The following is a 26,719-nucleotide window of genomic DNA, read 5'->3' as shown; positions in this document are numbered from 1 at the left end:
GATATCTTCTCGCAGCTCAAGGTTGTATAGCTCTATATTCTAATATAAGCGTTGTACGAAAGTCTTTTGTTCTTACGGAGAAGACAAATGAAGGTGGCTATTATTTGCCAAGGCGCAAGCTTTTGTCATCGCATCAGCCAATGAGAATTTCGCATCTCACGTGATTGGATTAGGTTTAGGATTATGGTGAACTGTAACCCACAACTGGACTTTTCCGTCGTCATCATCGAGATCGTTCCACCTTTTCCGTCAGAGAACATCCCATACAACTTTCACTCCATACGCCATTTCCCCGCGTCATCAAGGTATCCCATAAATCAGTAAGAAACCCAACACCATGGCCTCATTCCTCACAACATTGCTCGCCTGCCCGCTAGCATTGCTATCCATCTACGCCGGCCAGAAATCGTATCACGCAATCATGAATCTGCACAGTGACCAAGATCGCGCCGAAAAGGCCGCAGAGCATTCCAACAAAGCGGCGCGCGAGCTGTGGCGCATAAGGCTCACCCAGGCAGGCGGGGCTGCTACGGTACGTTCGTACGATCAATCCGAGGTCAATTGTTTTGCAAGTGGTACATTCATCGGTCTCCCCCAACATTCTCGCCTGAGGAAGTCTCCCATTGTTATTTTCGACTTGGGTGAAGTGTTCTCGTGGTATGCTCCTTGTTCGACGTTATCGCCATACTGCGTTACCATGCGCAAATCTGTACTTTCATGCGGGACATCTGATCTCTTGTGCAGGTACTCTTGTCGCTCGTTAGCACCCTCGCACTTGTCTTTCTGAGTGCCGCCCCAGAATTGTTGGCGTCGGTCAATGTAGCAGCTGAGATTTCTGCGTCCTTGTATATTTCTGGGTACTGGAGGGCTAAAGCTGAAGTGCCCTTTATGACCGAGTACAACGAGGCTATCAGGAGGAGTAACGACTTGAGGAGGTTGTTGATCGCTTTGAGTGCTGGGTGGGCTTTTACTGGAGCCGTGGGATATCTGGCAACTTGAATTGCTCCTATTGCGAGGAGAGTCCTGGACATGAATCAAAGATTTGAGGGTTGGTCATTATTTTGAGAGACATGACAATAAGGTCCGATTAAAAGGCTGTGCTCTTTTCACTGTAAACAATGTGCTAGAAGGTATATATAGTCATCTGAAAGGCAGATGGTCAATCCCGAAACACGTCATGTGAACGAGAAGGCGGATGACCTCCCTCTAGGTCGACAAGCCGCAACTGTCTCTGCCAATGCTGACATCTTAACGCACCAGTCTACGTCGATCTCGGCAACTGTCCATGATATAGCCGACTATACGAGGGGAACCGCCAGATTGGTTGATAGCTTAGCTTCGATTATGAGCAGCATGGTTTTCAGGTCATCTCGATCCAACACAAAAGCAAGATGAGACATGTAGAGAGAGACACCCAGATACCGGTCAGTGGTTTCTTCAAAGAGTTCCGAGTATGGCTTGAAGGGCCAGCTCACCAGACACCACGCGTCTTGAACATCATTGGCAAGTCGAGTGCTGGGAAGACTTCCCTCATATCCAGCGCCAGCGCAATTAGAGCTGCCCATTCGATGGGAAGAGACCACCTTCAAATTGCCGCCACTTACTTTTCTTGTTCTTTTAACGAAGCCGCTTCCCAGGATCCCGCCCATAGGGTTGGCTCGTTCATATCTCAGGTCTCAACTGTATGTCCGAACATGCTGGAAGGGTTGGAGGTGGGGTTTTGGAGAATAGAGGGACCTACCCTTCAAGATCTGGAACAACGACTCACGTCCCAAACTGCGCGCTCCCCATTGAAGATACTTGTCCTTATAGACGCTGTCAACGAGTGCAAGAAAATCGAGCCGATGATCGATACCTTGCTCAGACTTGCCGAGTCTGCGTCTGACATCCGTGTGCTTTTCACAAGAACTGAGGAAGATCCTCTCATAACGACATTGATTGACCTTGAGCCCCAGAAAGCAACGGCCCTTGAGATGTCAGCATTGAGTGCAGATATCGATCTCTTCATCGAAGCCAAAATTAGAGAGAAAAAGGATCTGCAACGATTGCCTCCAGAAATGAGAGAAGAGATTGACGTTACGTTAAACATGAGAGCCGATGGCATGTAAGTAAATACAAATACTCCTACACACTGTGTATTACGGATCGGATGCGACAGTGGACCGGTCGGACCATCTTTCGGATAACCACGATCTTTTCAGATGGTGTCAAGGCTCGATCACCTACCATCCCAGGACGTCAGATTTCACCCCTTCTCATTCGTCGGTTCGTACCTACCTGCTGTCAGATCAGATCAAACACGGCCCATCTTCCTTCTTCAGCATTGAAGAAAATGAGGCAAGAAAGCTACTCTTACGAAAATGCTTGACATGCATGATGTTCACGGACTTCGGCAAAGGAAACGCCCCAATTCTCGTGAACGGAAAGCGTTCAGCCGTCAGTGGCCTCTTCTGAGTTACGCTTCTAATCATTGGGTTCATGCCCATTCTCTTGACGCTTCACTGGAACCGTATGACCAAGCTTTGATTTCGAAACTCTACAGCACGTCGAATTATGAGCGAGGTGGTAACTTCGGCTTCTGGGTCCAGTGCCTCTTTTCTCTTGATCCTCAGGCAGGTATCCGGGTCGCACGAGATACACAACCGCTCTACTATGCCGGTCTAGAGCGATGGTCGGGTCGCTAATCTCCGCGAATAGGGACATGGATCTAGACACGTTAGGAGGCCGCAATGCCTCCACTGCATTGCAAGTCACTTGTTATAGAGGCCATTATGAAGTAGCGAAGGATCTACTTGACGCCGGCGCAAATCCCTATCACAGAGACCGCTATGGACGCTCCAGCCTATTCTATACGTTATGCCACGGCAACAAAGACATCGCGGAGCTTCTAAGGCAATATCTGCGTTCGAGGACCGATCCGAAGGGCGAGGCTGCGTCCATCCACGTTGAGGAAGCTTTCGCTGCTGCCCGCATGTTCATGGCAGGAGCAGCGCATTAGGCAGGAGCGGGGTTTGTGTCAGTCTTCAAATCAGACTCCCTCCCTACGCTATATCCCCGCGCCGATTCAACTGACGCTTCTACCAAATTCTTCAGCCATTTTTTATACATACCCAACGACCTTTGGACCGCGCTCACTACTCTACATTCCTGTCAGAGACTCAACAATGTTGTCGTAATGAAGTTGTATTGGATTATATGAAGTGTACTACCTTCAAGTCCCATAGTGCTGCGAAAACGGTTTGCCAAGGCACGCTAGATGGGTGTTGAATTTGAACCATGACAATTCTATACCTCTTATTTGATTGTTAATAACTCTGGAATGTCTTCGCACCGCAAAACCACCGCCTGAGCGGTTAGAAGTGCATGCGAGTCTTGACCTTCACCTACTTCCCAAACCTCCCTCTAGTTTCACGCCTCAAATATGGGGCTGTAGGATTCTTGAGCTTCGTATCATGGAGGTAGAAATTACTGCGAGAGGGAACGCACCAGCTCCTCGGTTTTGTGCCCCACAGCGACACACCTTGTGCAATACTTGCCCATTCAGCGGTCGTAGTGCGCAACACAGCAGTCGGTCTGGAAGGCTCGAATTGTTTGTGGCATGTTGTGTATAGCTCCGTGTGCTGGTGCTGAGACGGCCGGTTCAGGTATTTCGGAGATCTGCGTGTGACCCCGGCATTCTCATGATTTGGGTATGAGTACTAGTACCAAGGCATGGCTCTCTTTGCAACTATGATAGAAAGATGGAAAAACAACCTTGCATAATGCCACGATGTTCAAGTCATGGAGCTCAGTACATTCCCTTTGCAGGTCTTGTGCGTAATTTTAGTCTCAAAAACATCAGATTGGGCGATCTACTTAGGCCGAAGTCGGGGTCGCGGGATGTACTCGGCACTATCTAAGCTGCACAATAACTCGCGCGGGCATCTTGCATAGCGCAGGATTCGCAGGGCGCCTCATTGGCCGTTCGTAAGCCACTACTGCATCTTCGAAGGATGAACTAATCAAAACGACAGCGATAAAGAGAATGCGGGGCATCTACTTTCTTTGCAGTTTCCGAAGTATCTCGCTCATTAGTCACTGTCATCGAGCTTTGTGGTCATCCGATCCAATCCAACAAGATGGCTGGGTTTGAAGGTCCTTCTGTGTCATATGAAGAGACGAAAGATCGCGCGGAAGTGGAGTTGCATGATCTCAGTGAAGGAAGTCCGATTGAAGGCAAGTATATGGGAACTGATTCGGACCGCCACGACATGATAGTGCTGGGAAGGAAGCAGGTCTTACGAGTATGTAAGGCCACGGCTAGAAGCGTAGCCTTGAAGATTGAAATAGCATCGGGCGGCATTGTTGATCTTGAGCTGATGATTCCGTCCTCAGCGCAACTTCCGATTCCTATCTACCGTGGGCTTCGCAGCCGTCCTGATCTCTACCTGGGAGATTCTCTTCGCGTACGTGGTTTATCATACGGTCGCCGCCAAGTGACATTTTACTGATATGGGCGGAATGGGTAGCAACGTCCTTTTCAGCTTGACAGATGGTGGTACTGCAGGCATATTTTGGGGTTATACGGTAACAGTCATTGCGAGTATCTTCATTTACCTCAGTGTAGGAGAGATGGCCTCGATGTATGACTGTGCTCCTCGTCAGACGGAGACATCACGTTGACGTCCTTGGTTTCTAGGTCCCCTACCGCGGGAGGCCAGTATCACTGGGTCTCAGAATTCTCCCCCGCTTGGTGCCAGAAGTATATCAGCTACATCACAGGTACAATACCCTCTACGTGGCACGCGTAAAAGTCCCTCTATTTGCTGCTAAACAGCGCTGCAGGCTGGATTCTTGCAACAGGGTGGCAAGGATCTGTGGTGGGGCTTTCTTTTCTGGCGGGGACTATCGTGCGTGACTCCTCTCTCTCTGTACTGGATGACATTCAGCAGAGCAGGTGCTTTCTGCCGAAACCCTACCACTCAGCTCTGTACCTTGTGGAAGAGATACTGACTCCGAACTCCCTTCCAGATCCAAGGCCTCATTACTCTGAACAACAGCAGCTATAACCCTCAGCCATGGCATGGCACACTACTCGTCATTGCAGTGGTGTTATTTGCTATCATTTTCAATACATCTATGGCCAAGCAATTGCCAATGGTGGAAATTGTCATACTGTTCATTCACATTCTTGGCCTCTTTGCCATTGTCATCCCCCTTCTGGTCATGGCACCTTCGCGTAACAGTGGCAGGACAGCCCTGCTGGACTTCTACAACGGTGGAAACTGGTCAACTGTCGGTCTTGCAACGATGATTGGCTTACTCACTCCTCTGGGCTCTATGCTTGGCTTTGACTGCGCTGTACATATGTGTAGGATCCTACATCCTGGGCTGCGTGGGAGAGTAAGACAGCTAATCAACAACAGCCGAAGAAATCAGAGACGCTTCCGACACCCTCCCAAGATCTATTTTCTGGGGTGTAGTCCTCAATGTCATCCTTGGGTACCTCGCTGTCTTCACGCTCTGCTTCACAATTACCGATCCCTCGGCCATACTTAATACTGCCACCAAGTATCCTTTTATTCAGCTGTTCTACAACATTACCAACAGCTACGTCGGCACCAACATCATGGTCGCCATTATAATCATCGCATTAGTATGTGCTGTGATTGCAGAAATTGCCACAGCATCTCGGCAGATCTGGTCCTTTGCCCGCGATGGAGGTTTGCCATTTTCGCCCTTCCTATCAAAGGTGCGTATGCTTCGAAGCACTTTTCCTTCTTTATTCAATCTCTTCTTATTTTCACCATCACCACCATCTCGACACCCTCAAGTTAGCCCCGCAATACCTTGTCGAAAGCACCAATATCTAACCCTCCTCGCCAAACCCCCACAGGTCTCCCCGAGCTTTCCCATCCCCCTAAACGCAGTCATAGTTTCCTTCCTCTGCGGCATCGTCATCAGCCTAATCAACCTCGGCTCCGCCGTCGCTCTCAACGCCATCATCTCCCTCACCATCTCCGCCCTCTTAGCCTCCTACATCCTATCCATCGGCTGCATCCTCTCCAAGCGTCTGCGCCGCGAACCGCTGCCATCGGCGCGCTGGTCGCTAGGCCGTGCGGGGATGGCAGTCAATATCATCGCGCTGGTGTTCTTAGTGGCTTTCTTTGTGTTTTGTTTCTTCCCGACGGCTACGCCGGTGCAGCCGGATACGATGAATTGGAATATTGTCATGTTTGGGGGAATCTTTGTTTGGGCTACGGTCTTTTATGTGGCAAAGGGGAGGAAAGTATATATTCCGCCCGTAAGGATTGTGAAGCGGGATGTCTAGGAGGGTTGAGAGGGAGCTGTGAGTCATCAAGAAGACGACAGTAGTATACACTAAAAGGATGTTAGTATTAGAAAAATTATTGGGTGCATGACCTTTATCCTTCTTTATCGCCGTCAGTGTCAAAGGCCAAGCTCCTTGCTCAAATTTAACCGCGTGAGAGAATCCGTGAGGCTCCCATTCAGAATGATGGCACTGAAGGATTGAGGCACTAATGGTTCTGGCCCAGCCGCCTTTGCAATACATATTCACGGAGAGGGAAAGTTCCAAGTCCAGGCCGCGCGCGGGGCAAGATATACCAAGTTCCGGGTCCGAATACCCTTATAGCGGCTCTAGGATACGCCGCAAACAGCCTGTTATAGATGATTCCGGCCAAAGTCAGCTCACGCACTCCGGGCAGGCGCATCTGGTCTTCCTCATGACTACCTTCGAGAACGCGTATTAACCGGCGGCGTACCTGTTCGAGTTGATAAGGACCTTGGAAGTCCACGCCCAGAACCTGTATTCTCGCAGCCCGTTCGAAGACACTCCCGACCGCCAACTTGGAGGAAGGGTAGCTACCGAGACCGGAGTTGGGCGCCTTCGCTACGGCGAAGGCTTTCGGAAACGTGGCCCAGACTCGAGTCACGTGAGGATGATGAGTAGAGGTATTCAGGTATAAAGAGGGTCGACAGTAAAGGAAAGAAAAGGGCTCACAAATTGAGCTTAGTGATGCTGAAGTCATTGCACAGACCTTGAAAAAGATTGCAACAGTCCAAGACAGCGATGTGCCTGCAACATTCATAGCCACTCCTTCAGTTCCAAAGAAACGAGCCTCGAAGGCTGAAATTCGACCAAGCGCCCTAAGAAACACGTCACACGCGTCGTTGGGGCCGGAACGCCAAAAGTCTTTACCAATACCAGGACGTAAAGCCCATCTTGAACAGGATCATCAACTCGCTCAACTAGATCAGGATGGACAGAGCAGAACGACGGAACGAGGATCAAAATCAATGGATGAGAGGCCGTTGCTGGACAAAGTTTCAGAAGAGCCTGACGTGATGTTTGATGACAACGATATCCCTCATCACCAGCGTGTCGACTGTTCTCCCGAAAGTCCTGTTCTTCCACGTCCGCACCAAAGACATTCTCGCCCGTTGCCGCCTGATCCTGTCAATCACTCCCGTGAAGCTTCGCCTCGACCTCAGTCCCGCAATTTAACCCTCAAGGGTCCTCGGAGTAGACTAATAAACGGACCGATCATCATGGAGCATGGTGGTTAAATCTCAGCATCTCAAGGCGAGGTTTCCGACCATGCTGCGTAAGACGAAGGGTACGACGAGGTCGAAAATACTCGCCAGATTAGCCGGAATCCTACTGTTCATGAGGAGGTGAGTTGATCGATGAGGATTCGGGGTAGGCGTAACCAAGATCCCAGCGTCGGCCACTTTGGAGCTCAAGCACCCTCACGGAGAATCGAGGCTTGAGTCCACATATTTATATTATTGACAGTGTTATTCAGAAAGTCATCGTCCATTCGCATGACTAAGTCCACGAACATGAATGCAGAATAAGCAACACTTTCCATCTTGGCTGAGTACCGGACAAATACCACTGCTGCATGGACAACCTCGGATGCATCCTTGTAGTGCAAGTGCTAGATGATGATGGTAGGACCGAAGGTGGGGTTCCCACCCGCAGCATTAACGATGTAGGCGCTTTTCGGTGGGATTGAGCTCTGCCGTCCTAAATGTCTACGTCCACAACAGAGCTAAGGATCCATGCGGAACAATCTCTACGCGCACGCTTTGCGCCTCCACCCCAGGAACATAGGTACGGATTTGACTGCGGCGGAGTGCGCAAACGGCCGTGGAAATCGCCGGTGTTTGCCTTGAAGGCACGAGGCATCGAGCATCGCATGCAGGGCTGATTCCGTTGCAGCGCACATATGCAAGCCATTCCCTTACTGGGCGTACCTTTGGATATGCGAGGTGATAGGGAGTCTGTGAGTCAATTGGTATGGAAGACGCATTATTGCAACGATTATAAGCAAGGGTTACTCGGTGAACCGTTGAAGGGCCCTGGGCTTTGGGTCAACGCCCATCCACCAGCTGTCTGAGATTCCTTGAACACTACTCAATCTCTGCGGTGTTCGACTCTGCGGTGCTTGATCTTCATTTTAAGAAAAGCTGCGATCTAGTTGACAGTCAAACAGTCTGCACGACTCGATCTCTTGTTCGTACGGATCTCCCACGATATCCACAGTGTTAAGGCTGAACCCTTTACAACAGTAAGGTATCCCATGCCCTAATGGTCTCGCGGGAAGACCATGGACCCGGTCACCCTTGACCACGTAGCCTTAAGCTTCAGCGAGATTCACGCTTGGGCCTGCGACTTCTTTTACATTGAACTATAATTACCTGCTCATGCCCAAAACAGGTCAGTAACATCCGATTCGATGCCTGGTGATTTTTATCCTCGTCGCGTCGTTAGAGGGTAGTGCCCACCAAAAAGCACCTCAATTAGCCGGGGGCTGACGCTATCCCCCACCATAAACATCCCACCCCCCTTCATGGAATGGGGCTGAGTGCGTATTACTTTTTTGTTTCTTGAATCAACTTCAAGTATTCCAGGTCGGTGCCGCAGACTCAAGCGAGAAATGCACCCTTCCCCTATTTTTGCAATGGAATTCTAACCGCGATTGAGCCTTGTGGGATGGGTTCGACACAAGACCGTAGGCATTCTATTCCCCCGGGTCCTTAGTCAAAATTCATAATCACCGAAAGACCATACAGACACTCTCACTGTAATAAGTCTGTTCGTCCCTCGACGGCAGTGCCCGCAAGGCGACCATAGAGCTACTTCCCACTCGCTGAAGGATTATCGAGTGGCTCTGGAAGCCGAAGGCTTCTTTTGGCCCTCATCAAATGTAGGAAAGTGGATGCTCGAGCAGTCACGACTGGGCGAAGCATCTGCAACTAGCCCTGCAGCGCTCTAAGTATGCCTCTGTATTGAGCGCAAGGCTATCAATCTGCGCACATTCTCTTTTCCATATGTCTTCCTCAAAAAAAACCCTCCCTGTCGTCTCATGCCTGTTCATTCAGATAGAGCTTTGATTGCAGAAACCTTCCCTTTCGCTGAGGTTGGTACTGAAGAGAAACCATACGAGATGATGTACAAATCGCTTGTGTCGTGTTTGTTGCTTGATGGTATGTTCTTCCCTTCATCTAGCCCTCATAGAATTCGAGTGGTGTTTCTCCATGCTGCGACCGAAGGAAGACTGCGTATCACTGTTGCTAAATCTGAGCAGCAAGCGGCCTTGCCACAGCTTTCGAATTCTCCACGATAAGCACTGCAAATATATCTTCGTTCTCCCATGCGTCCGCTACGGCGCCGCCAATGAGACTTGGCTCGACCTCTCATTCCTACACGACCTTGAAGTCTTCGAACATACCGCAAGGGCAGTCGCCTCCGAATTCCAACAGCCGTGGCGATTATGTCACAACCCGTTACACGACCCAACATCCAACATACACACTACCCTTAGGCTTTACCAACACGGAAGACTTTGGTCCTAGCGGTGTCGTTCTGGTCGGGCCGACCACGTGGGCGACCCAAGATGTGCTGCCAGTAGTAGAAGTTGCCAATGACCTGACCACGACATCCTCAACTCCACAACCGTGGGATGCCAATGGCTTTCTTTACGACAAAAACAAAACTGTCGTGGCATCGTTTATCAGCTACGGAAGACAACCGGCCTGTACCTCGGATTTCTTCTCTTACGCGGCCGCCAATCCGTCGACTACTGTGACTCCCAGATGGGCTACGTTTTTTACCTTGACCAATGGCCAGACTACAGTGGCTGTGTCTTACTCAACCGTACTCTGGCCTATAACCTCAGAGCCGTATTGTTGCGGAAGATGTTCGATATACTTCAATAACCTCCAGATGCTATACTGGCCTGCTCTTCATCCCAACACAGCCTGTTTAGGCAAAACTTCGGCTGGTTTCGATAGTACAAGTACCAATGCGGGGACTGCTGCTCGTAACCACTCCGTTTATGCAACCGACTCAGACGGATACATATAGTAAGTAGCTCTCATAGTGACGCTGCTACATGCTTGGGACTTACTAATGGATCGTTCAGCACATCGCCTTCCATATACGTCAAGTTCCCTACAGTGTCCGCGTCCGATGCCTGTGGACTGATCGGATCAGCAGCTACTTCCATAACCCTTGCCTTCTCGGCACGGGAGCTATCTACATTCATATTGAATGATGGGACAGGAACCAATTACCAAACCTTTACATCGGCACTTGACACTGCCGAACTACCATGTGGCCCGTGGAATGGGACCGATCACTTTCTACCCGAAGCATGGTCCAACTATTCCTCCTACCAGCCTCTGATAGTATTGCCTTCTAAATTGATTGCTATGGTGCCGGCATGGAAATCCTGCACAGCTGACATGTTCGAAGGCCAGGACCCTCCCCGTACCCTAAGCCCTGCAGCAGCTATGGCACCAGCGCCAACAAATGTAGGTACGCAGGCCCAGAATAATGCTGCTTCACCAAGTCCCTCAATTCCTGCTTTACCACACAAAACGGGAGCAGGAGTCTCTCAACAGAAAGATCCAGATCCAGATCCATCTCCGAATTCGCCTTCTAAACCTGTTGATCCGTCCACAGGAACTTCGGGAGATCCCAGTAATTCTAATCCGTCTCCCAAGCCTAGTGGTCCATCGACGGGAGAGTCTGGAGATTCTAGCAGTGACAACCTGCATCCTAAGCCTAATGATCCATGGTCAGGAGATTCCGGAGTTCCTAACGACTCACAGGATCCCGCAGGCAATGCAGCATCTGCGGCCACAGCGCCCGCTCTCGACCCTACACAAGCCCCTGCAGGCGACCCACCATCGAACGGCCCTTCCAATCCATCCGCAGCCGACCTTAGCGACACGAAGAACACTCCGCTCACTCTTCCATCCGCTATCGTCTTACATGGTCATACCATCACACAAGATGCTGCTCCAGTGACCATAAATGGAATGCCGGTGGTGTATCAATCAGGATCAATCAGCGCGGAGGGCGAGGTAAAGGCGATTCCGGCCGGCTGGGGTGTCTTTGACCCCATAGAAAAAGAGTGATATAGCCGACGTGCGCACAGGTCATAGCGGAGAGTGGCTGGGAACATGGCTGGGAACTCCACATTTCGACATAAGGCCTGCCATAGTTCGTAGCCGACTTTGAACCGGAGAAGTCACCATCATACACACCGATACTCTTGGCCCTCTGTCTCGTGCCCATTGTCTTTGGCCAACGGAAGTCTGTTATCAACCACCTGACATAACCGAGTTTGCTACCAAACATCATCTTCGACTCAATAGTAGCTGCACGACTTAAGCCCGCGTGATCCGCATTCGTCTACGGCCCCTCCGATAGTGGTGTCCTCCTCGGCGCGACAACAATCCTGAGAGTCTCGCTAACCACATCATTTCCGACTCAATAGTAGCTGTAACCACTGCCTCGTACCCATTGCTTGCGGGCCAACGACAGTGGTGTTCGGCCGTCTTTATCCGGAGAGTCTGCTACCACATCATTTCGGACTCAATAGTAGCTTTGCTACCACTGCCTCGTGTCCCTGGATTCAGCAGGCATTGGCGCCATGACATAAGTGATAGGGTGACTTGGCCACGAACGCACAGGAGGGTATAATGGGACTATGGCGGGTAACGGAACTATGATGTTCATGGGTGACGGGAAGAAAAACGGCCTTCGGTTCAAGGGGTGGGTTGCCTGGGTTTGGACTGTATTAGTATTTATCGAGAGTTCTGATATTGTCAAATCATTTCGACTCAATAGTAGCTGTGTTCACCAGCTGCCTCAGTGCCCACGGTAGCCAGTGCAGAGGCCCGTTTACCAATGAAAGTGGTGTAATCGGCCCAGAACCTTTATCAAACGCGAGAGTAATTGCTAACCACATCATTTCAGAAGCCTTCTCAAGAAATAGAGACCATTTACCACTATCCCCGTTCCCCTTGCTAGTGGTCACGAAACAAGTCTAGTCTCCCCCAACATCCATCGACCGCTCGGCGCAGACGAGACTCGACATCAGAAGCGTTGGGTCTTCCAACGTAGACTTCGAGGTGGCTAGACCGCGGAGTCTACAGTCCATCATCGTTTCTTGTGATGCCTGCCACGGAATTTGTGGTGTGGGCTGCTGGCTCGGGTTGATTCTCTAGGCAGGTGTGCAGGGAACGGGATCAGATAGTAGGAAATGGAGTATTGACAACGAAGAGCTGCTCTTTGAGAGAAGGATATTTTGATCGAGAAAAACGAATCCGACTCTACATTAGGTGATGATTAGAATCAATCTTCCGAAACGTCCTCTATTCGTCTTTTTTTTGGCGTATAGCTCACGTCTCCGAGAGTCTGCTACCACATCACTTCGACTCAATAGTAGCTGCACCACTGCCACGTGCCCGCTCTCTGCGGCCCATGACAGTGGTGTTCGGCCGTCTTCATCCCGAGAGTCTACTACCACATCACTTCGACTCAATAGTAGCTTTACCACTGCCTCATTCCCATTGCTTGCGGCCAACGATAGTGGTGTTCGGCCGTTTTTATCCGGAGAGTCTGCTACCACATCACTTCGACTCAATAGTAGCTGCACCACTGCCTCATGCCCTTTCATTGCGGCCACCCGCAGAGTGGTGTTCGGCCGCTAATTCATCCTGAGAGTCTGCTTTTACATCATTTCGACTCAATAGTAGCTTTACCACTGCCTCGTGCCCATGCATTGCGGCGAGACACAGTGGTGTTCGGCCGTAATCATCCTGAGAGTCTGCTACCACATCACTTCGACTCAATAGTAGCTTCACTACCGCCTCACGCCCCTTCACAACCGCCCACAACAGTGGTGTACGACCACGATTGTCCTTAGACTCCAGCTCAGCACCGTTCTCGAGCAGTTGCTGCACTACTACTTCTTGTCCTTCTGCAGCTGCCTGGAGTAACCAATAATCACGTAATGTCGGCAATTTATCTAGGTCCTCTTCCCAGAATTTGCAGTCAGTGGCCAAAGCTGGACCAGCTGCTACTGCATGATTCCGCCACTCACGACTCGCATATGCGAAAAAGCAGTAGTCGTCTAATAAGCTTCCCCAATGCGAATCTCCAAAGAGTAATCTGTTCTCCAGCGTTTCGTGCATTGACTTCGTATGTTGTTTGAATTCTTCCAGGCAGAAATATGTCCAACAGGTTCTGAACATTAGGAGATTTGTCGTGTCGAGGACAACATGATACTGGGACAGGTCACCGTTCCCTTGGAGATGTGCACCCAAAAGGTAATCCTTGGCGGACTGATGAACGAGGTTGATGGTTTTTTTGACAGTATCAACGTAGACAAGCGGCTCGCAGCGTATGAAATCATCCTGAAAATAATTCAAGAGGTCTTCCGGTGGTCTCGTGTTACCTTCCCATTCTCCATTGCCTAGAACGCGTGCCATTGCAAGTTCTCTCACAGTCAGAGGCCTTCGCGCAACAGCCACCCAGTGGAGCACCGAACTTGCGATTTTCATGTCGTCGTCGTCTTCGATCCGACTGAGAATCTTGTCGTACAAATTGTTGAGGCCTGAAGGTAGTTCCTGCAGCGTTTTTATGACTACCGATTTCGCCTTTTTGTTGAGATCATCCAAGACCAGTGAGACATACAGGAACGTTCCCTCAGCCTTATTTGTCAAGGCATGCTTGACGTCTTCCTTCAGGCTCTCACTATATTTCTTTCTTGTCGACAACTCGTTGACTTTAACAACGATAAATTTGGACAAGTCGTCATTGACTTTCCCTGAGTCAACCTGGAGATTCCGGATGGCTGGACCGACTGCGGACAGTGACTCAACTATGTCTTTTTCCCGTCTACTGGTGACAATAAACTTGACATATGTCTTTTCGCTCTGCTGAGAAACGAATAGTTTCTTGAAAGCGGTGAGAAACAGCTGACGTGATTCATTCTCACATTCATCCAAAGCATCTATCAAGCAACAGACCTCACCCGCTTCGGGATCCTGTACGATGCTAATGAAAATCGTCCACAGCGCATGGAAATTCGTGAAGAGGCCGTCGCGCAACGTATCAAAGCGCGTCTGCAGAATGTGCTTGAAGAGAATTGGTCGCTGCCGTAATAATTGCAGCAGTAGTCCCCGGAGAATGGATGTGGCGGTCCTACGTTCCTGGAATTTGTCATCACAGAAGTAGTATGCCAACGTCATCTGCGATGAATGCTCTGCTAACTGCGTGAGTTCTTCCACCAAGAAACTGGACATCATCGTCTTTCCGATTCCGGGCGCGCCAGAGAGCCAGAGCAGCTGTGGACTGTCTTCAACTAACCATGACGTGTATCGGTCTTGAGTGAGAATCCATTCGCAAGTGCCATCGACTCTGTCTCCCTTAGCATTGCGGATCGCTGCGAGGTCAAATTGAGGATCGGAAAGGCATAGAGATTGCAGACATTCCAAGTTCTCGGGGGGTATCCCTGTGTGACTGAAGTCAGTCGATATGGCCGACCAATTTACTGGTGTGCATCGTACTTGAATTGTTTTTAACAATTGCCTGAGCTGTTCACAGATATGTCAGCTTGGGTACATAAATGAGTTGAGATCTGCTTACGGTTCAGTCTGCTTTGGACTACACGAATTGCCTTCTGGGCCATATCCACAATTGAGGGGTATACTGCTATATAGGACGGATCATCGGGTCCGCTGTACTTGTTGATCTTCAGATGATCGGTTGGTAGGGGCACCTTTCGATGACCGTCTATACAGCCTGAAATCTCGTCCACAATCTTATCGAGGTCTTGCTGTCAGAGAGATCGTAAAAGATCTGAAGTCATGGGCGCCTTACCAGCTCCGTCCATGTAACACCATACCTCTTTCCATAATCTGTTTTATGCTGCTCAAAAAAGCAGACAAGTTCGAGTGGGGCTCTGTTGGCCCATAAAGTGAACTCATATAGGAGATCTCTAAGGCTCTCTGCACCTTCTCGAAGGTCCTTCAATATACTATCCTCTGATCCAAACCCTAAAGCCTTTGCAGTCTTGGCGGCAATTTCTCCCCATTTCCCAGCTGGGGTACCGCGATGGGGAGTACCAAGAAAGATTGATCCCACGGTCGACTCAGCAAGGTACTGAAAGCTGCCACCATGAGAGTTTGCGGTCACCAAACTCTAAAAAAAGATAAGTACTTGTGCTGATCGCATATGAGATGGTCCTATCTCACCTGCTCAATGACTACTCCACCAAGGCTATGGCCGATGAAGATCAATGGTCTGTATTTCGTATCCTTCTCCTGCTAATATTTAGACCCATGAGATTAGATCCCTGGCTGGAGAGTCAATCACCTCTTTGCGTTGATTGTCCAAAGCCGTCAGCAACTGGATAGCGCATAGAGGAAGGCGTTGCTTTGGAGCCTTCAAAAACCACTTCGACTCATAGTTGAAAGTCATGATTCGGGAACCGGGAAGTCTTGCGGGAAGCATGTTCTCGTCTGCAAGCCAATTGACATGTACTTCTTTATCGCCGTCTTTCACTTTCCTGATCCATGCCCAGTCCGGACTGGCACCCAGACCATGAACTGCAACGATGCTGAGAAGAACAACACAGTCAGTACACAAAACTATACGCAAAGCCACTAGATTCGGGACCTACTCCACACATGGATCTTGGCCTTCAAAGAGTACCTTCAACCCCAGCACTTCTGGACAATCCGCCATTCAGTAGGACTCTCGATCAAAGTGTCCTTACCCGATTGACTAGTTCACGTTGAAAGAAGCAATGAATAGACCCAGTCGATTATCACAACGCGACCGCAGTATCCCCGGAGAGTGTTTCCCGTAGACGTGAAATTCTTTCTATGTGATCACACTTACAGTCAAAATTCGTAGGGGATGGACACCTCAATCATAACACAATTGATTGAGACAATACTTGGAAGCAGACGCCGGTCCCGTTGAACAACGTAGTGGATGGAGGGGTCAGCTCGCGAACACATGCCCTACCGCCTGATTTCAGATAACACTCGTCTCGCTGATTCGTGCGCGTAAAGTCGTAAATTGATGAAGAATTGGTCGAATGCAAGTACCAGCTTATGTAAACTACTTTAATCTTAGAGAGGAAGCTCGACAGCCTATGACGCCTATCTTTACGGCTGACACCCGCTCACCCTCCCGGCTCAACTCTACCATCTTGTCTGAAGGGCAGCGAGAGGCCCCCGACTTCGATTCAGGCATGCCAGCCTTTAGGAACAATAAATCTCGGTCAAAATCGAGAACCCGTGATAGTGTTCAGAGACAAGTCTGGCGTGACATCTTTATGAGCGGCCGAAGCGGAGGAGCACGAGGGGGTGGAAAAGCTACTACTAGAGAATGGCGCCAAGAAGGCTGGCACACGTGAGCATTTTGACAGGCGTTGGATGCATCCGGAATGGAACTCGGATAGTGATTCTCCGCGGGACTTCTATTTCCTACCCGACTTCCTCAGCACAGACAAAGGTCGTTCATCAATGTCCCGCCCTTTGGCTCTCCTATCAGTAGAATATAGTAGCGAGATAAGAGAAGACAAATAGTGAAAGGACAGTTCCGACGCGGCCTGCAAAGGGCCTCCCACATATTCACAGCTTCACAGTCGGAACCCTTTTCTAGCTCAAATGAAAACACAGGTGACAAGGGGGAGGCCTGCGCTTGAAGACCTCTTGCGAAACGAGCCCGGCGTTTGATTCGTCACATTTACCCTGCTTCCATGCTAGAAGATCAATATTACACTGGACTGGCAGCAAGAGAGCTCTGAGTTGCTGCAGGTTTCTTCGTAGGTTTCATCGTAGGCTTCTTCGTAAGCCCTTTCGTCATATGATACACCAACGTTGCAATCGTATGGTAGACGACGAGTATAAAGACGGTTCCGACGGCGAGACAGATACAGGCGTACGGAAAGACAATTGAAAAGACTGTGAATCCATAGGAGGCTCGTTGGAAGGCGTCATTGTGTTGAAGACGAGTTGTCGCAAGTCCGACCTGCATTGCGGTCAGGACGAGGGCGATAAATGCAAACAAAGAGACGATGCGGGCATAGTTGTCGTGCCAGAAATTATTGTATGTATTATAGCCGTATGGGGACTTCAAAGTACACCGGTATATCCAGTTCAAACGGGTCAGTTTCAGTTCGCCGTAGGTATAGCGCTTGTTGATGTTGCGCTTGTTTGCTGGAGTGAGCAGCTTTTTGACAAGCCTTCTCCAAGCTGGCCAATCCAGAGCGTTTGGTACGAGATGTGCGTCCTTAGCGATGTGAAGATCACTCTCGTATGTTATTAAGGAAGCATAGGATATCATAAAGCCAAGTGCGCATTTATATATCTCGCATCGGTCACAAAGAGGGACTTCTTCTCCCGTCTCGGTGCCGCTTGCACCCTGCGTGCTACCTTGAGCAGCTGCGCATTGTTCCTGGCAGCTAAGATTTTCGTCCCAAAATGTTGGATCGAAGAGATATCCAGGGATCGGCTTGAGAAACATTCGTTTGTCGTCCAAAACAAGATGCAAGTCAAACTGCTCATGGACAATAATATCGCGCTTGACGGCTTTTTGATAGTGTAGAGGCCTTGGAGGCATGGGTCGACCGACAAGGAATAGCCATTTGTGGATCTTGTGCAGCCTTTCAATACCAAACTCTTTCTTGAAGAAACTTGTGGAAATCTCGAATGGTCCGACTTCATCCTTTTTGGTACGATGTGAGGTGGGGAATAGGTCGTCGTACGAGGGTTCCGTCAGACCCGGGATTCGAATTTGGAAAGGTGAGGCAGGAATTGGGTTGGGGGTCGCGCTTGTTGTCGATCCGTTGGCTCCAGGATGCTGACGGTTGACTCCCGTCAGACTTGTAATTTGAGTTTGGATAGGTGATCCCAAGGGATCGTGAGTGAGCGATGCGGACATAGCCTGTAGCCTGTCAGTTCTAGGTTTTTATGCGTGGGTAAAACGTCAGCCAAGGGCTATTTACTCCAGATGTAGCTATCCCCGAAGCTACTTGAGTTCAGAGCAGCTCTTTGGCAAGTTGCTCTGCTTTATTTTCCCTCAAAAGCCAAAAAGCCCAAGACTGGGTGAGGTCGACTTAGGTTTGGGCACGATCTTTTCTTCAAAACTTGGCGGCTGGAAAGTAGGCAACTACTGTCGAGCGCCAAGATATCCTCCGAGCAAACTCACAAACATCCGAGGGATCCTCAAAGCATTCTCGGCATTCTAGGCCTTGATTCTCACAAAGACCTCTGAAACAAGGTTGATACGACAGCCTGTGCTGCCAAATCTAAAGCGAATGTCCTGAGCCTGCTAAGGGCAACCCCTCCCGCAATACTGCCCCACCTTTAAGCTCTGAACGAGCTCCTTCGCCTAATCCTTCATCATGTCTCATCGTTCGATATCGAGCCATCATTCAGCTGCGAGACACTTTACGTGCTACGTACGGAACGGCGGGCAGGATATAGAGGAGAAGGCGGAATTACACCACTCGCTGTTGACGACTGCTTCAATCCAGTCTGCAGCCTACGTACGGACGGACAAACTGTTCTCCCATGCTTAGCTGTGCGAGTCTTGCTTGTGCATGAGAAAGATTAGTTATATACTACAACGCTATGTGTCGAGGCTTGCGAGCACTATTAGCCCCACTATGAAGAACGCCATAAGGCTACTACACTGGGCGAAGGTCTTTGGTGAAAAGATTGGAAATGTCCTTCCGAAGAGCGCATTGACCATCTCTCCTGAGGTTTATCCCAATGGAACCGCCAGGGATACTGGGGACCGCGAGCGGGTACTGTCGTGCTGTTCTTACTTCTCCAGTATCCCAAGACACTTGACTTGGGCTGTCCTGCTTGTTACCTGTGGAGTCCTAGCACGTTGATACACATGTTGTAGAGCGTAGCGGAGACCAAGGCTTTCAGCTCTATAAATTGAAGAACACATTGGCTGGGTACTGAGGTCTATATGCTGGATATGTACATGACGCATGGGGAACTACATACCCTGGGCAATCGCCCGCACATATACAGGTTCACCATCAAGAGTTGAACATATCATGCAATGGTATAAACATCATACATAACCCATAGGGCGCCTGGAACATTGTGAGAATCTGGTGAGTGACATTTGCGCAAACATGCGTGTTCTCAATTTGTCACCAAAGACTGGTGAAGAATGACGTTGGGCTCGGCTCCTCAAGCCAACATATATGTGCCCCCCGTGCAGTCAGGCTTCGCGCGAGTGAGCAGGGGTAATAGTCGCCCCACTATTCGCGTTTCAGCCATCATTGATTCTTAAGAGTGGGGAAATCGGTATATTCTGACCTTATAGCACTCAACACTTTCGACTGATAGATCCGACCCTCCAGATTGCCAGATTGCCCGGTAGCCTTAACCCTTAGGTCTCCTACCCAGTGGCACAGAAGATGAACCCTGCTTATACCATTCTCCCAATGTTGATCCAAATCGCATGCCGCTCGAGGTCTCACACGGTGAGCCGTCCTTGCTCTACAATGTGTTGCACTACTGTTGAAAGAGATACCAGAAGTTAGAAAAGAATGATTGTGACGAAAGACTGATTATTGATTCATGGGATGTACGGATATTATGTACATAACAATAGAACAGGTGGGTGATGGTGGCTGGTAATTACTAGCCCTGGTAATACGCGACATGTATGCGATAGCCGAAGGGGCTGGTATTGTAGCACTACTGGCAATACCTTTCCTGATACTGGAGTCAGGAAGGCTACCTGCCAAATTCAATTTCACATCTCCAGCCAACATGTCAAAGACAAGGACCTCATTATCATCAACCCAACTGATATACGCGATATGGCTAGCTGGGTCCTTGGCAAGTGCTTCTCGGAGGAAAGGCTGGGTGGCGTTGTCACGGAATACCTCGCAAATGCACTCGATTGGCTACTTGTTCCTAGCTCTGATTACTTCACTGAAGATATGCATTAGTTCCCCCTACCCTCTAAACTCTGACCACGCTTCTCTCAACCACCTTTGCACGAAACCAACCAGTCCTCTGCCCACCATATAGCCCCTTCTACGACCTTCCCAAATCTGCATATTTGGAACCTTGATAACGACGAAGAAAATTGAATTCCTGGCGGTTGGAACCCTGCTATTGGCTGGGAAATCGGAAATTGTGTTAAGAATGCTGCGATAAAACGCTCGAGAGAAGCGAGCTGATATACCTGATATACGAGCTTGAGCGGAGATACAAGGATCTAGAAAATGCACTCAGGTACATGGAACATGAGGTCAACAACTGTTCACAAAATTGGTGGACGCCAGTATCGGACCATGAGCTAGCATTGAGTTCATCTGTGTTGCCTTCATCAAAAGCACCTAGTCCCCGGCGAATGTCTTTACGGACTCAGGCAGGGCTCGTTTGGCGGAGACCTAGGGCCCGGATGAACCGAGTGGGCTCGCTTGCAACGATAGGTACGGGAAAGTCCGGAGGGGAGTTCATGGTTCGGGTGGGTTCAACAACGGCAGTGACGGTGTTACAATTATAGGTATGTTTGACGTTGTGGGACTGAGGGTTCTCGCGCAAATATTAGGTTGAAAGGGAGGAGCGCGGAGGGTAGTTGCTCGATCCTTGTGTCTTCTTGGGTCCAACAAGTGTTGTAGGGGCGCGAGGCATCTACGTCGACTTTGTAACATGAAGATAAGGGCATGAAGTGTGATTCTGTTCTAGAGAGAGGGGCGGAAGGGTCTGAGGAGAGCTCATTTACCGATGGGTGGACCAAGAGGCTTGAGGACCGCTCATGTACCGATCAAGCGCGCGCGTGGATGCATTTTATCTTCTGTCAAGTCTTCTTGGAGTCGGGTCAAAACCTTGTCTTATCACGTCTTATGAAACTTCTCGCTGCCTCATGAAATGAGATAGTCTTTAAATACATTCTCAACATCTCATGTGGTTACCACTGGTCAAAAAGCCAGGGTTCGCCAGCGCCCAAGAGATAACTTACAGTTCTTTCAAAGCGGCGACCTTACTCGCAGATTGTCCTTGATGATACATTACCGTGCTGCCGCTCATGCCAAACCATCGAGTAACGAAGTGGAATGAGTATTCGTGGAGATAAAGAAAGTTGACGATTTTGCCGCCCTCGATTCCTCGCGACACGCTGCCTGCCCGTGATTTCTCAATCTGAAGTGCTCGGAGCCGGAAGTCTAGGCCGATCATTTCCAAAGTACCTTTGGTGAGAGCCAATAAGAATCTAGCCTGGCAGCCTTGGAGAGATAAGACACGATCTCCTTTAATTGGATAGTTAGACGAGGTGTGGGTGGCGTCCTGGGCCTTGGCGAGGCTGGAGGTCAGACGGACTCTTGACAAGAACAGAACAACTCTCCTCCGCTTCATCTAACATGGTTTTTGACCGTTGAGTTGAGGTAGTGCATCTTTGACCCCTTGCTGCCGCTATGTCCGCACGTGATGGGAGAATCGCGGTGTTGAAGATCTAAGCGTCCAGCTAATTTGCTATTGTTAGTCGGTCGAGCCTACGTTAGAGTCTTGTAACGATGGCTTTCCGACCATCGGATGAGGCCATCATGGGGCTTTATACGTGGACACCGACAGGTGACAGCCCTAGCAGTGATGGAGCAGAGCCCAGTAAAGCTATTGAGTGAGTCTATTGATGCCTCAACGTACGTCTAAATGACGAATGTGATTAGCATCATCGCTGTTCAAGGCCTCGGCGCCAGTCCGTATTATACCTGGATCAAGAAGGTCCCAAAGGCTGGTGGTGGGGTTGAGGAAGTGATGTGGCTACGAGACTTGCTCCCCGGGTTCGTGCCAAATGCGCGGATCGCCACCTTCAGCTATAGATCGGACTGGTACTCTTTTAGGAAGGGGGCCAAGAAGACCAGTATTCGCGAATTGGGAGAACAATTGCTCATGGCCTTACACCAAGATCGACAGAAAATCAAGGTAAGAGACTCTAAATCTCGTATGGCTTTCCCCACTCAAACCACAATGCTCAGGCATCTCGGCGACCGATCGTATTCATTGGGCATAGCATGGGTGGGCTGGTCATCGAACAGGCTCTCGTGCATGCCAGCAATCGATCCGAGTGCGAAGATATCAGGAACTCGACTACTGGTGTCGTTCTCCTGGGGACGCCTCATGAAGGGACTCCTGTTGCAGCAATCGGAAAGTTCTTCGCCAAGGTCAGATTCAATGACTCTAAGCTACTGGAGCAATTGCAGCCAAAGGAAGAACAGGTGTATAATCTAATGCATGATTTCGCTTCTGGATATAAGCACCTGAGCATCATGTGCTTCTACGAAAAGCTAGACAACAGTTACCTAGATGGATGGTTTAATGTCCCCATTGTTGACAAACGTTCAGCAGTGCAAGTGGGAAGGGGGATGATGTACTTGATAGCAGATCACTCTGGCCTGAACAAATTCTCCGGAGTCGACGATCCCAACTTCAAGTCCGTTTGTGACGCCATCACTGGAATGGTCAACAAGGCTTCTGAGCGCGAAGGTAAATCCAACCTTTCATAGCGGAATGCCCAATTGTGCCCCAAAGCTTGTACCTGCGCTTATGTACTGTTAGTTCCGCGGCTCCATGATCACCAATTCATGGTCTCCAGGCGATCAAATCCGCTGTTTACTGGGCGGAAAAGCGAGCTCGACAAAATGAGAAAAGCTCTGTGTCCCTCGACCCCAAAGGAGAAGCAAAGTACCGAGGCAAACGTATACGTCCTCTATGGCATGGGTGGCGCAGGGAAGAGCGAAGTGGCCCTGAAGTTTGCTTACGACCATCGCCCACAGTAGGATCTTTGAGCCGTGATTCGCATACTACAGCTAATCATATTTTAGATTCTGGGGCATCTTTTGGGTAGACGCAAGAAGCGAATCTTCTATCGCGACTGGCTTTGTGGATGTCGCTCGGCGATGTGGTCTTGCTGAGAGCATCAACAGTGCAGTTTCTTGGCTTCAAGATACGTCACATTCGTGGTTACTTATCCTAGATAACGCCGACAACCCAAATCTCGATTTGTCTCCTTACCTTCCCGCCGGAACAAAGGGAAACATAATAATTACTTCACGCGTCGTTGAGTGTGCGCAACGGTACAACAATGCTGGAAAGGACTTATACGAGCGATTGGACAAAGAAACTGCTGTGGAGCTCCTCTTCAAGTCATGTAATATTGATTTGGTTTCACGGAGTGAACATGAAGACCATGCGCATGCTATTGTGGACCTCCTGGGCTGTCATGCCCTTGCTGTAACTCAAGCTGGAGCAAGTATCTCGCAGGGAGTTTGCAAGCTTGAAGAATACAGATCAAGGTTTGTGAACGAACGGGGTGTGCTTTTGCAGTACTTGCCCGAAACGAAGTCCGAATATGGTGACGTCTATGCTACTTTCGAGGTTTCCGCAAGATACCTTGAGGGATGCAGCGATGAAGTCGCAAAGGACGCACTCCAGTTGCTCAACTTCCATGCATTCATGCACTTTTCGGACTTTCCGGAGGAAGCCTTCGAAGAGGCGTGGAAGAACTCAAAGGATGAGACTTTGATCTTTCCTCATCTACGGCGGAGTGACGAGAAGATGATATACAAGCTTGGTCAATGGCATCGGTCTAATCTCCCAGCGTTCATGCGGCAAACCCTCTATAACAAGGATCTTGATATGATATCCCTCCGGAAAGCCCGAGCAAAGCTCGCATCCCTTTCTCTCATCAACATCGACACAGCTACAGGCATGACAAGGATTCACCCTGTCACTCATGCGTGGTCTAGAGATCGATTGGTAGACCCCGGATCCGCAGATGCTTGGCTCAACGCTCTTGCCATGCTTTCTCTGTCATTCCAAAATTTGGCTGAAGATCAGCCGTTGGCGCAACCACTCCAACCTCATCTAGAGTCAATGGCAAAGCGTCCAACATACTATGATGATTACAAAGACACCTTCAGTTTTCAACAATCTTTCTATCGCCTCGCGTCTATTCTATACTACTCACGCAGTGACTCAGCTGCCTATGAAATGCTTCAACTCATTCCCATAAAGGCTGACGACGCGTGGATTGTGACTAGTCATGGTCAGGCCATTCAACTTCTTCAAGCTCAAATTTTGACACATCTTGGGGGCTATGAGAGAGCAAAAGTGCTTCTAGAACGAGTTATCGAAGCTCAAGCAGAAAATTTAGAAGCCAAGAACGAGTTTCGGCTTGCTGCTCAAGGAAACCTTGCTCGAATCTACCAGATTACTAAGCAAACAGCTGAAGCTGTCAAAATCTTCAGACGAATTGTCGAAATCAAGACGAGCACCTCGGGCGACGTTGAAAATCGCTCTCTCCTAGGCTCACAGTACGCGCTTGGTGTAGCATACTCCTTGAACGGAGATCTAGGGGATGCAAGAACAATCTTGGAGCACGTGGTACAAGTAGAAACAAAAATTTCAAAATCAGAATCTACGTCTCGGTTGGCTTCAGAATCCCAACTTGCTCGAGTGTATCTAAGACTGGGAGATAGGGTTGAAGCCACAAGGATGTCTAAACAAGTAGCGCAAATTCGATCGGAAATCCTAAGGCCGGGGAACCCAGATCGTCTGCGCTCTGAATACATGCTTGCTTGCTGCTACTACGAATCGGGCAAATACGAAGAAGCCATGAGAATCATTAAACAAGTAGCGCAAACTCAATCGATAATCCTAAAGCCGGATAATCCAAGTCGTCTGCGCTCTGAACACATGCTTGCTTGCTGCTACTGCGAATTGGGCAAATACGAAGAAGCCATGAGAATCATTAAACAAGTAGCGCAAACTCAATCGATAATCCTAAAGCCGGATGATCCAATTCGTCTGCATTCTGAATCCATGCTTGCTAACTGCTACTACGAATTGGGCAAATACGAAGAAGCCATGAGAATCGTTAAACAAGTAGCGCAAACTCAATCGAAAATCCTAAAGCCGGATGATCCAATTCGTCTGCATTCTGAATGCATACTTGCTAACTGCTACTACAAATCGGACAAATACGAAGAAGCCATGAGAATCATTAAACAAGTAGCGCAAACTCAATCGATAATCCTAAAGCCGGATAATCCAAGTCGTCTGCGCTCTGAACACATGCTTGGTCGCTGCTACCGCGAATTGGGCAAATACGAAGAATCTCTTCGGCTTGCAAGATCCATCGAACATCTTGTACGCAACATTCCACGGGAGCCGCTCGCTGATTGGAATACCGCACTCATCCACGTCTGTCTTGAAGGGATTAAATTGGAGCAAACATCAGACGGAGATGAGGGTTGGGCGGAGAGCCAAAAAGAGACTGAGGATGGAGCCCAGAACGAGGACCGAGATGAGATCGAGGACGAGCATGACGACAAAGTCGAGGATGGAGCCCAGAACGAGGACCGAGATGAGATCGAGGACGAGCATGACGACAAAGTCGAGGATGGCAAGGATGATGGTGACAAGCGTGAGCTGGGAGGGCCAGCCTGGAGGAGATATCCTAGGTGTATAGTCAACTTGATGATGAGGTCTAGAGACCGAATGAGTTGCACTAGCTGAGTAGGAGCGGATCCTTTTTAGTTGTTCGTAGCTGATGGCAATCAGCCTTGTCTTGGGGTAAGTTCCTCGCATTGGCGCTTGCGAAGAGTCAAGGCGCCAGGACCGCTGAGACGCGATCCCTGGAGCCACCTGCATTGAGCAATGGGCAGAGGCCGTTTTCGGATGTTTCCTTGCGCGAAGTCCCCAGCGAGTTTTCGTATATAGACATGGTCCATGCCCACCTGCATGTGATTCCTTATGCAGTCCGATCACACAGCTCTAGCCTCCGCAGATCTCACTCAACAGAATATGAGCCGGTCAGCCAAGTGAGCGTGTATACGTCGTCCGCAGGAACCTCCAAACGACGATCGAGCATCCGCGGCGCAAACAGCGACAGCAAGTACGGGCTTCATTCCGGATCCCTTGTATCTATCCCTGACGGATTGGGAGAGCGCTCACACGGAGCGCAATGATGCTAAGACTGCACGAAATTCTATGACCTGGCTTGCAAGTCATCGGCTGATTTTACGTGCTTTTGGTCCTATGCACCCTGCATAAGCATCGACTGCAGAGGCTCGACGAGGACCAGCTTCGTGATGAGAGTAATATCAGGCAGCAGCTCTCCCCCGTCGACGCCGTTAACAAGGTACATATGAAAGAGCTTAATCGAGATGATATTCATATTTCAACAGACGCCAACGCTGTTCTTGTGTGACAACGCCAAGACGCAGGTAAGAAGCCGCGAGAATGACATTATGAGATCGTAGCTCGTCTAAGGCAATGATTAGAAAACCACCAGACTGCATCCGGTAGGCCATCAGGTATGTAGAACGCTATCTGCGTAGCCGTGACGACTTTCAATTTG

General features: G+C 49.5%; 9 protein-coding genes across 9 annotated transcripts; 6 read left to right on the top strand and 3 right to left on the bottom strand.

Annotated features, from left to right (window-relative positions):
• Positions 1-337: 337 nt before the first annotated feature.
• On the top strand, positions 338-999 carry HO173_010197 (uncharacterized protein; the record flags this gene model as incomplete). Its single annotated transcript, XM_037312083.1, has 2 exons — positions 338-532; positions 745-999. The coding sequence occupies 2 exons, from the start codon at positions 338-340 to the stop codon at positions 997-999; spliced, it is 450 nt and encodes a 149-aa protein (XP_037161097.1).
• A 392-nt stretch (positions 1,000-1,391) lies between these two features.
• Positions 1,392-2,998, top strand: HO173_010196 (uncharacterized protein; the record flags this gene model as incomplete). The annotated part of the gene is made up of 2 exons (XM_037312082.1): positions 1,392-2,104; positions 2,698-2,998. 2 exons carry the CDS (start codon positions 1,392-1,394, stop codon positions 2,996-2,998), a joined length of 1,014 nt encoding a protein of 337 aa, XP_037161096.1.
• A 1,120-nt stretch (positions 2,999-4,118) lies between these two features.
• On the top strand, positions 4,119-6,310 carry HO173_010195 (uncharacterized protein; the record flags this gene model as incomplete). The annotated part of the gene is made up of 8 exons (XM_037312081.1): positions 4,119-4,283; positions 4,375-4,445; positions 4,509-4,622; positions 4,679-4,761; positions 4,825-4,889; positions 5,011-5,350; positions 5,406-5,731; positions 5,876-6,310. 8 exons carry the CDS (start codon positions 4,119-4,121, stop codon positions 6,308-6,310), a joined length of 1,599 nt encoding a protein of 532 aa, XP_037161095.1.
• Positions 6,311-6,521: 211 nt separating this feature from the next.
• HO173_010194 (uncharacterized protein) lies at positions 6,522-7,569 on the top strand (the record flags this gene model as incomplete). The annotated part of the gene is made up of 2 exons (XM_037312080.1): positions 6,522-6,745; positions 7,017-7,569. The coding sequence occupies 2 exons, from the start codon at positions 6,522-6,524 to the stop codon at positions 7,567-7,569; spliced, it is 777 nt and encodes a 258-aa protein (XP_037161094.1).
• Positions 7,570-9,374: 1,805 nt separating this feature from the next.
• On the top strand, positions 9,375-11,433 carry HO173_010193 (uncharacterized protein; the record flags this gene model as incomplete). The annotated part of the gene is made up of 3 exons (XM_037312079.1): positions 9,375-9,495; positions 9,597-10,374; positions 10,434-11,433. 3 exons carry the CDS (start codon positions 9,375-9,377, stop codon positions 11,431-11,433), a joined length of 1,899 nt encoding a protein of 632 aa, XP_037161093.1.
• A 1,533-nt stretch (positions 11,434-12,966) lies between these two features.
• HO173_010192 (uncharacterized protein) lies at positions 12,967-14,996 on the bottom strand (the record flags this gene model as incomplete). Its single annotated transcript, XM_037312078.1, has 3 exons — positions 12,967-14,819; positions 14,875-14,901; positions 14,954-14,996. 3 exons carry the CDS (start codon positions 14,994-14,996, stop codon positions 12,967-12,969), a joined length of 1,923 nt encoding a protein of 640 aa, XP_037161092.1.
• A 176-nt stretch (positions 14,997-15,172) lies between these two features.
• On the bottom strand, positions 15,173-16,054 carry HO173_010191 (uncharacterized protein; the record flags this gene model as incomplete). The annotated part of the gene is made up of 4 exons (XM_037312077.1): positions 15,173-15,508; positions 15,562-15,630; positions 15,683-15,926; positions 15,990-16,054. The coding sequence occupies 4 exons, from the start codon at positions 16,052-16,054 to the stop codon at positions 15,173-15,175; spliced, it is 714 nt and encodes a 237-aa protein (XP_037161091.1).
• Positions 16,055-17,095: 1,041 nt separating this feature from the next.
• Positions 17,096-21,721, bottom strand: HO173_010190 (uncharacterized protein; the record flags this gene model as incomplete). The annotated part of the gene is made up of 3 exons (XM_037312076.1): positions 17,096-18,265; positions 21,376-21,608; positions 21,679-21,721. The coding sequence occupies 3 exons, from the start codon at positions 21,719-21,721 to the stop codon at positions 17,096-17,098; spliced, it is 1,446 nt and encodes a 481-aa protein (XP_037161090.1).
• Positions 21,722-21,872: 151 nt separating this feature from the next.
• HO173_010189 (uncharacterized protein) lies at positions 21,873-25,875 on the top strand (the record flags this gene model as incomplete). The annotated part of the gene is made up of 5 exons (XM_037312075.1): positions 21,873-21,976; positions 22,026-22,281; positions 22,335-22,842; positions 22,915-23,131; positions 23,181-25,875. 5 exons carry the CDS (start codon positions 21,873-21,875, stop codon positions 25,873-25,875), a joined length of 3,780 nt encoding a protein of 1,259 aa, XP_037161089.1.
• Positions 25,876-26,719: the final 844 nt, after the last annotated feature.

Source organism: Letharia columbiana (genome assembly GCF_014066305.1).
Source record: "Letharia columbiana isolate WasteWater2 chromosome Unknown Sc0000046_s0, whole genome shotgun sequence".
Taxonomy (NCBI): Eukaryota; Fungi; Ascomycota; class Lecanoromycetes; order Lecanorales; family Parmeliaceae; genus Letharia; species Letharia columbiana.
The sequence above is the reverse complement of the archived record's forward strand: the minus strand, read 5'-3'. Positions and strand labels throughout refer to the sequence as shown.